This window comes from Microtus pennsylvanicus, chromosome 6, assembly GCF_037038515.1.
Source record: "Microtus pennsylvanicus isolate mMicPen1 chromosome 6, mMicPen1.hap1, whole genome shotgun sequence".
NCBI lineage: Eukaryota > Metazoa > Chordata > Mammalia > Rodentia > Cricetidae > Microtus > Microtus pennsylvanicus.
In genome coordinates, this window is record NC_134584.1 from 60,728,403 (window position 1) to 60,738,691 (window position 10,289).

General features: G+C 40.0%; 1 protein-coding gene across 2 annotated transcripts in view; it reads left to right on the plus strand.

Annotated features, from left to right (window-relative positions):
• Positions 1–9,629, plus strand: part of Xrcc4 (X-ray repair cross complementing 4) — a 204,581-nt gene extending 194,952 nt beyond the window's left edge. Inside the window, exon 8 of one of the 2 annotated variants that reach the window (XM_075976353.1) lies at positions 9,144–9,629. In XM_075976353.1, the coding sequence (XP_075832468.1) occupies positions 9,144–9,249 (106 nt within the window). In that variant the 3' untranslated portion in view covers positions 9,250–9,629. The remainder of the gene's footprint in view (positions 1–9,143) is intronic. The other variant, XM_075976354.1, reaches the window with a different exon arrangement.
• Positions 9,630–10,289: the final 660 nt, after the last annotated feature.

The following is a 10,289-nucleotide window of genomic DNA, read 5'->3' on the forward strand; positions in this document are numbered from 1 at the left end:
TGAGACCACAGCCACAGGATTGAAAGACCATTCATTTAACCACCACTTGCCTCTTTCAAACATGCCAATAAAATGGAACTGAAAATACTAATGTGAACCTTCAGCATATAAATATATAAACTCCAGAACTACTTAGAAAAGTCACTGTGTACACTCATAATTTAAAGTAAAAACAACTCTGGCCAGCCTGTGTCAATGATTCTAGTTCCAATAATCTCTAATGAAGACCCAACATGTATTTTTTTTTACAATTTTTGGGTCATCTCTGTCTTTTTAATATTTTTAATTGATTTTATTGAGCTCTACATTTTTCTCTCCTCCCTTCCCTGCCTCTCCCCTCCCCTTCAGCGCTCCCCGATATGTCAGATGTCTTTTTCAGCCAGTCCAGGGGCTTTTTCACCTCTAGACTTTACATAGATTGTCCTTATGTCACCTGTTCTAATCAGTTTTCCTGAAATCTATGTACCTTAGTAGGTTGAAGCAACAATTGAGCCCTAACAAGATGAACAATGGAATGATGGCAGAAAAATACTCTACTCCAGAATGATTGCATTTGTAACCCCTGAACTCTGAGAATGTGTTTGACTGTGTGGAAGCAAGAATTGAGGTTGCAAATAAGCTGGCTATATAATAGCACAAATGTAATATTAGATTATCCAGGGTAGTCCAGGTTAATCACTAAGTGGTAGGATCAGGAGGGGAAAGCTAGAGAAAATGAAAGCGTCGCAGCATGGAAGTGATTGGTGATGTACCGGGCGGTGGTGGCGCACGCCTTTAATCCCAGCACTTGGGAGGCAGGGGCAGGCGGATCTCTGTGAGTTTGAGGCCAGCCTGGTCTACAGAGCTAATACCAAGTGCCAGGACAGGCTCCAAAGCTACAGAGAAACCTGTCTCAAAAAAAAAAAAAAAGAAAAGAAAAGAAAGAAGGAAGGAAGGAAGGAAGGAAGGAAGAAAGAAAGAAAGAAAGAAAGAAAGAAAGAAAGAAAGAAAGAAAGAAAGAAAGAATTAGAAAGCTATGGCAATGTAAGGATGTGTCCTGCTACCAATGATGGAAGTGGGAGAATTCAGAAAGCTGAAAAGTGTAGGAGTTTCTTCTTCACCATCTCCTCCAAAGGAGAGCACCATCCAGCCAACACCTTGATTTTAACCCAAGCTTCTAACTGAGGTGCCACATTGTGTGAATTGTAGCATCAGCCACAGGAATTAAAGCAGCACCTTCCATACCAGGGGGAAGCCATCCTTGGTCCTAGGTCCATGAGAAATCACTGCCTTCCATGGCTCAGAAGACCATCTGATTATGTGGTTTCTACTGCTCCAGCACTAAACTTCCCTAGCCTGGAGCTCATTTTCTATATTTCCATTTTATTTCACTCAACTAGTAAATTCTGGAGTCCAAGTCAAGAGATTGTATTCTCAGGGAAGCAAGTTAATGTTGACTGTTCAGAAAATGCTGGTTTCATGGAATGTTAATGGATGAGATTGTGAGAAAAAGAGCACCCAACACCAGACTCATTGGCGATGGATGGAGATAGAGACAGAGACCTACACTGGAGCACCGGACTGAGCTCCCAAGGTCCCAATGAGGAGCAGAAGGACGGAGAACATGATCAAGGAAGTCAGAACCGTGAGGGGTGCACCCACCCACTGAGACAGCGGGGCTGATCTATTGGGAGCTCACCAAGGCCAGCTGGACTGTGACTGAAAAAGCATGGGATAAAACGGACTCTCTGAACATGGCGGACAATGCCACTGGGTTTTGATCCTACTTCATTTTCTGGCTTTGTGGGAGCCTAGCCAGTTTGGATGCTCACCTTCCTAGACCTGGATTGAGGGGGGAGGACCTTGGACTTTCCACAGGGCAGGGAATCCTGACTGCTCTTCGGACTGGAGAGAAGAGGGAAAGGAGGGGGGAGGGGAGATGAGGGGAGAGGGGAGAGGGGAGGGGAGAGGAGTTGGAGGAGGGGGAGGGAAATGGGAGGCTGGGAGGAGGCGGAAATTTTTTTTCAATAAAAAATAAATTAAAAAAAATTCAGACTCATTTGGAAACCATAGTAAACAAGATTCCTTTTTGTTTTCTTAAAATACTTTTTAAAATATAATTTTGTGTATGTGTGTATATATACATATATACAACTGGCAGTTAAAGAGACTATCTAGTATAAGTTATCCCTGTTTCCAAATAAAACGTTTACTATCTCTGGCCATAGAACGTTCCAGACCTGTTCTCGACACAGAAGCATATTTACTCATGCATTTATATGCACATATATATGTGTAAATACACATATAATTTGGTTTTCTACATACACTATTCTGTACTTTATTTAAAGATATTATTACAGGAGAAATTTTATGCCTTCTGTTGTCATGAAATAATTGTAGGAGTTAGTGAAAGAAAATAGTTTCCTGACATTTGCACTAAATGTCTCCTTCCTTTTTAGAAAGCATCCCACTTTTTGAGACCCACCATCTCCACATTCATGCTGGCCTCCTGAGAATAAGAGTGTCCCCTGGAGGAAACACACTAACTAATGTTCTTCATTAACAAGTGTGGCCTAGGTGCTGTTTACCTTGGAGTGGGGAAAGTGTAGGCTAACGCCCTGGCTTTGTTGCCTGGCTGCCTCCTCCCACGTTCACTGCTGCATGGACTGTGAGACTTTGCTTAGTCTTCTCCTCCATCCTGTCTACCTCATTGATTTACTCATTTGTCATTGTTAATACATGCAATCGCTGGAACATTTGTGAGCCAAATGTGGTGCCAGGTAAAATACAGCATGGCCTCCCAAGAAGGTTTCCCATGGAGAGCACTGAGCAGCAGTAGCAAACATCCCTGTGCCAGTTCCACCCAGTGAATACACAGCTGAAGCTGACGCTATGCAAAACGGGCTTGAAAAGCTTGTGTAAACTGGTCCACTGAGAATGCGCTTGCTTGCCACAACAGTTTGTTTATCCGCAGACATTTAACAAGTGTTCAATTTATTGTTATGGAATTTCTGTATAAGTGCTTCCCTCCTTAGGGATTGTGGCCCTATTTAGCTAATGGTTGGTGTTAGTACTGAATTCTATGCAGAGCTCAGAGGAGAGCTTTGTGGAGTTGGTCCTCTCCATCTACCTTTATGATGGGTTCTAGGGCTCCAGCGTGGGTCATCATTCCTCTGCGGCAACAGCTTTTGCATGCTGAGCCATCTCACTGCTCCCCAATAGTCTTATTTTCAAACTTTACTTGAAACACTCTACATGAAATATTTAGAATTATCCTTTTGCAATGTCTATGCTTCATTAAGTGCATTATAGGGTTAAATATAACTACTTTTGTTACTCTTTTTTCTTGTTTTATTCAATGTCACATACTCCAAAGGGCATTTCTGTGCTCTTTTTGCTCATGTTTAAACCGTAGGGTTGTTTGTATTAGAAGTTATCTATGATATAATTGAAACTAATGAATAGTTTCTCTTGCTTGCTACTTGAGTTGCCAGGAGAGTCTGTTTCTCTTCTTTCACTTTCTCAGGCCAATGAAATGACGTCTAGACTTGTGAATTCCAGACAGCGTGAGCCTCTGCTTTTACTGGGTCATGGAGGCTTCGGTCTGTTAATTTGTTTCGGAGAAGCCTTGGTTTTTATAAGGTCAGCATGAAATCAGTCAGCCACTCTTCCCATCCTAACACCCAATATATCTCTATGTACCAATTCCATATTAAAAATAAACTAGTGACATTGGTAATATCAAATCTTTAAGTTCATCATTTAAATATCTTATTTAAATGGTAGTCATAGAGTTGAGTTTGGTAGTTCATCAGTGTTCTTGTAGAATGCATGATAGGAGCTGTGTTAAAATCAGTGTGATAGTGGTCTGCCTGCTTGATCTTGGCAGGGATCTTATTGTTTGATTTAGTTTTGTTGTTGGTGTCTTGTTGGGGGGGTTCTCTTTCTCCCCCTCCCTTTGGTTTTTGTGGGATTTTCTCATGAAAACTTGAACTGATGAATCCTAAAGTCAAACCATTAGATAATTAGCTTCTTTTTGTTTTGCTATTAGAGACAGACTTTTGATATGTAAATTGTAAGCTAGCCCAGGCTCACCTCAAACTTGTGCTCCTACTGCCTCAACTTCCCATGCACTAGGATTATTGTCATGCCCCAGCAATTCTTGTCAGTATTGGCTTTTTCAAGTTGTATTTTATGTATTTGTGTGTGTGTGGTATATGTTCTTATAGGCAGTTACTCATGTTCCACCATTCAAACTCCAGGAGGAAGAAAGAGAATAAAACAAAGTTTAACTGTGTAGGCAATTTTTTTCTTTACATAAGCAGAACAGTTGCTTCCAGCTGTCCTTCTGAGGTGGCTGGGTGGTGGTGGTTCAGCACTTGAATGTGTGACGGCTGTGATCTGGGAGTTTAATACTTCTTCCTTCCTGAGAAAAAAACACTGCCTGCCCTTCTATGATAAATCTTAAGCTTAACAGTGTCCTTCCAGATTATTCTTCTCAGCTCCAGATAATTAATAATGAGTGAAATAATTTACCTAAAATGTAAGCTTCCGCAGTCAACATTGCAGTGGGAGCCAGAGTTGGTGAAAGTGGCAGCCACTCAAGCTGTTAGTGCTGTCTTGAGTCACTCCTCTGTTTCCTTTTCTCCTTTCCCTGTCTCTTCAATTTTAATCTTTATTTGTAGTAATAAGGGCGGTGGGCTGCTTTCTGCCACCCGGCTAGCTTTACCTGAAATAATTACATGGAAACTGTATTCTTTTAAACACTGGTTGGCCCATTAGTTTTAACCTCTTATTGGCTAGCTCTTACACATTGATCTAACCCATTTCTAATATTTTGTGTAGCACCACGAGCTGGCTTACCAGGAATGATCTTAACCTACATCTGTCTGGAGTGGGAGAATCATGGCGACTGACTGACTTGGCTTCTTTATCCCAGCATTCTGTTCTGTTTACTCCACCCACCTAAGGGTTGGCCTATCAAATGGGCCAAGGCAGTTTCTTTATTAAATGAAAATAACTCCTCCATCATTTATTGTTCACAACAATGCATTTTCTATTTAACAAGCCCACCTCTGGATAGCTTTTCCCTTTCACCTTTTACTGTAGTGACTGTTGATGAGGCCATGTCTGCCCTCCTCTGAAGATGCCTTCCCTGAGTTTTGTTGCTATGTATCCCCTCCCCCGTCTCACTCTCCCTCCAATTAGATGACTAGCTGGTGTTTCAAACCAAGCTCTCAAAACTAGCACTGCATCTCCTGTTCTTCTCTATAAATATCTCCACCACAGCCAAAGCTACAAGGTCTAGAGGAGCTGAAAAGATTGTCATGGAGGAGCTGAAAATAGCCAGAATTGACATCTCATGGAAAAGCAGATGTAATAAACATCCATAGGTACACAGATATATCCTGTATGCACACATGTGTGTGCACATGACACATCCACACATATATCACTGTTCAAAGATCACTATTGCTTAGTTTTGTGATGTTGACTTTTAGGTAGAGCCATGCAGTAGTATGGCTTTCATGCTTGGATCTGTTGCTTGACACTTCATTTGAGATTTGTGCATGTGTATACCTGTATAGTATTCTACTATACAAGACTTATGTATATAACTATATAGTATTCTACTCTGTGAAAATTGTGTGTATTGCTATATAGATATTCAGTAATATGCCGTTTCCATGTTGAGAGACATGTATATAGTTTTCAGTTTTTCACTACTAATAAACACCTCTATGACCATATGTATGTATATATGTATGTATGTATGTCCTGAGTATCTGCCTCGTGGTGAATTTCTGAGCCACAGGTAGAAACATTTCCTTATCTTTGACAGATATTGGCCAGTTGTTTTCTGTAGTAATTTCAAATGTCGGATATCTTACCAACAATATTTTATCTAGTTGTTTGACATCCTCTGCAAGCCTTGATATTATTACAGATATTGTTAACCTGCCATTGAAAGAAGTTTCACAATGGTTTTAATGTGCACATAGAATTTAGTTGATCCCAGATAAAGATCTCCTGATCCTGGCTTCTGAATTCCCTCTGTGGAACCATCATCAAACTATCTGAAATCTACCTAACTCCTAAATAGTAGAAATGTAGAACAGAAAAATGCATCTTAGTTCTTTCTGTTTTCTATAAATTTACCAAACATCTCTGAAATATTTGTCACTTGTGAAAGAGATGAATGTTTCTTTGCTGTGGACAGAGTTTTAACTGTCTCTGTTGACTCACTGTGATATGAGACCTGAGAATTGTGCGTTTCTGTCACGTGCTATCCTGACTGCACTGTCATGGCTCACAATCACTGTCATGGCTCACAATCCTAACAAAGGTCAACTCAGTTTCTTCAGCTCCAGGCTTTCCAAAAACAGCAGTTATACATGTAGCACCAGGAATCTCTGTCTTTGTGTCTCGTCCCTTCAGAGTAATCCTTTTTCCTTCTGCTGATATTTTAAAACAGAATTGATAGACCTCTGTTTTCTAGGTGTGTACAGTGAACAATATTGCAGAGGCCTTTCCACGTCTGGCTTCCTAATTGACATAATTCAGTCCTCTTTTTGCTCAAGAGAGCAAATACATCTCAGACCAGAGAAAAAGATGTGTGTGTATGCATTCGTGTGCATGTATATGTGTGTTTTTGTGTGAAAGCATATATATGTGTTTCTACATGTATATGTTTGTGTATAAGTGTGAAAATGTGTAAAGGATATAGTATCTTTTTTCTCTTATGAAGTACATTCTAGATACTTGTTTATGTGCTATGATAGTTACATCTGTGTTTCCTGTTAATTCCCAGGAGTTGTAATTATCACCTTGACTCTGTATTAATGCCTAGTATCTTGGCATAATCAGGTTATCTGCCCTTGGCTTACTTAGCATAATGAAGACCCATCCCTGATTGGGAGTAGCCAGTCATGGTTAATTGGGCATAGTCAAGAGACCAAAGAGGACTGGGCAGTGAATTCAATTTTAATAATCTGTGCAACTGAATATAGGCACAGGGATTTTAAAATAATAATACATAGCCCATATTTCTGGATTTCAGTTGGTTATTCCTTTATTCTGCCTCTACCAAATCTTAATACTTTATTCAGTATTTAGCCACTTGTAATAACAGCTTCTGTGTGTCTTGTGGGAATTTACAAACATTTTCATTTTCGTCACCTAGTTTAATCTTCACATCATTATTAAGCCTCATGCCACCTCAGTTTTATGGAAAGAAAACTGAAGTCCTATTGAATGGACTGGCTGGCCTAGTCATACCATAATTCACACCTACATGTCCTAACTTCAACCTTGTACTTTTTCAGCTATAGTAGGCTAGGCATGGCTTTGAAGCTGGAAATATGGAGAAACCTCTATTAATAGATTGATTTGATCTAATCACATCTACCCCTGAAGCCATCTCTAGTTAATATTGAGCAATGCTTCCCAAGGCTCAGTGGTGAACCACTGGCAGGGTTTACTCAAGGACGGCAATTCACTTTGACTAAGCTCTGTGATCTTCCAGCCCAGTTTGCTTGGCCACAGTAGTCATGGAGTGAACAGGCTATTGTCTTGGTTTCACAGATGTGTTTACGTATAGAGGTCAAATCCAGTGAAGCAGTAGCTGTTCTCATGCATCTAAATAGAATTTAGCTTACTGTGTGATTAACTGTAGACCCTATAAATCATATAGACAAGTACATTTTGTCCCCATGTGCCAGGATATGGTGTCATCATTAATCAACTGACCAGCTGACTACTAGAGTGAAGTCGTGTGATCAGAGAGTACAGTTGCTGAGAAACAACATGGATATTAATGGGTAAAACAAATGTACAGACTCACAACCAGACAGTATGCCAAGGATGGGTGAACTGAGAACATTCAGCTCTAAACAAGATGTCTCCATCCAGTCCCTCCTCTCAGTGCTCAGTCCTGCAGAAGAGGAGAGGGAAAGAGTGTAAGAGGCAGAGGGGTTGGAAGACACCAAGAAAACAAGGTCTTCTGAGTCCACATGATGTATACACAGATGAACTCACAGAGACTGAAGCAGCACGCACATGGGTCTATCCCAGATGGGGTCCTAGAACTGAAAGGAGAAGTGGGCACATGTAGGCAGAGACTGCTCGTTTGTCCCCAGCCACCCAGACCCAAAATAATCACACAGAAAATATAGTAAAGACTACTTGACCTAATGGCTTAGGCTTCTTATTAACTAACTCTTACATCTTAAATAAACCCATTTCTATTATTCTATGTATCTCCACAAGGCTATTGCTTACCGGGTAAAGTTCTGGCATCTGCCTCCTTTGGCAGCTATATGGTGTCTCCTGACTCTACCTTCTTTTTTCCTCTATCTCTGCTTAGAATTCCCACCTTGCTCTATTCTGCCCTGTCATAGGCCCAAGCAGCTTCTTTATTGATTAACCAATAAAAGCAACACATATATAGAAGGACTTCTCACACCAGACATATGCCCCCATCCCTGACCCAGAAGCTATGTCTAATTGAAAACTTCTTGCAAATGAAAATTTAGTTTTCTCCATGGAGTTTCACTTGGGGAGCAAAGTACTCTTAAGGGTAGGCTGCGTGCCCAGTAGTAGGTAGCCAAGGGAAAATGAACCCCCTGACATCCTTGGAAGTTCAAGTCATTCTGCTGTTGTTATTTAAATGTATCTTTTTTAAATTGAACTTTATTTATTTTTCGCCCCCTTTACTCTACAGGTCCTGTGTGTGTGTGTGTGTGTGTGTGTGTGTGTGTGTGTGTGTGTGTGTGTGTAAAATGGCTTCTGATTTAGTGTTTTTATGAGAGTCTTGAGTGTGCAGATGAGTGGGTCTCAGTTTCTTGTGCCTTCTCTTGGGCTCTATTCCTTCTGCTCATTGTTTTGTCCTAACCCAATGTGCTAATTTCATTTTATCTTATTTTATTTTATTATTATCCTTTAGAAACCTATTTATTTTCTGATGAGAGCCAGAAAGGCAGTGGATATGGACGGGAGGGAGATGGGAAAAAACTGGGAGGTACAGAGGGAAAGGAAACTGTCGTCAGGATATGTTATGTAAGGTTTAAGAAAACAATTTTCAATAAAAGAAAAAATAAAGATAAAATAGAAATTTTTAAAAAACCTAAAAGATAACTCTCCTGGCTTTCTTTTTCCTCTAGGCTTGCCCCCTCACTGCCTCAGACCTTGAAAGAAGAGCATGCAGCTGCTGCAGACATGTCTTTAGAAACCCTGAGGAACAGCAGCCCAGAAGATATCTTTGATTAGATACAAACCCTAGAACCCAACTTCAGTGTTCATTAAGCTATGTTCTTCATCCAGTTCTTTCAAATGAAAAGTCAAGCTTTCAACTTGACATTTTTCTCAAGCATTCAGGTTGCCCATTAAAATTGGACTTTTGTTCCAAATGGCACATTCATCATATTCCTTTAAGTATTATTGTGACTTTCTAATGACTCTTGGAAGATTTTGGGAATAGACTAAAAAAAATTTTTTTAAATGTCTCCAGTTCTTTTCAAATTGCACTTTAAACATGTTTGAAAAGTTTAACTTATAAGATGACACATATAAAATAGATCTGTATGTTGTATGTAAACAATCTGAAAATCCGATAGTTAATAAAAGTTTGTGTTCTTACAGAAACCTTATTTGTCTGAAGTTTTTCTTTATTTTAGTAACTTGTCTTTCTAAAGCATTTACTGATGGACATGCCGCGTTCCAGTGCGATGACCCGTACCCATGCACACACTGGCAGCACTGATTGGCCTTAGTGGGCTATTTTAAAAAGCCAAGTTGGGAAGGGAACATCCCGAAGAGCATGTGGAAGGATTTAGAGAAGAGAAATAGGGAACAAATTTATCACATTTAACTGAAGAATAAAGAAAGAAATATGAGTGCTTACATATGTAAATGTACCATTTGGGAGACCAAAACAAAATAAGCAACAAAAATATAACCTTTTCAGGCTTTTCCTGAAAGCAAAGACGTGTCAAATCTAATACCAGTAAAACTGGTACATTTTCTCTTAATGTTCACCACCCTACTTCCTAACCTCTCCTGTCATCATTTCTTTCCAGCTGAGCACCCATTCCTTCCTATCAAAGTTACAATGCACAGCATGTTGTCAAATCTCGTATTGGGTCTATTCTGTGTCATCTGCATTTTTGATGAAACTCATCACTTCTGTTTTTTCCTCTTGATTTTTGGAACAGCATCTTCCTTTTTTCTGGCCCCCTACTATTTAGGCATCTCTGCTGATTCTTCTCTGCTCAGTAGCCAAATGCTTGGTCACTCTAGGTTTAGTCCTC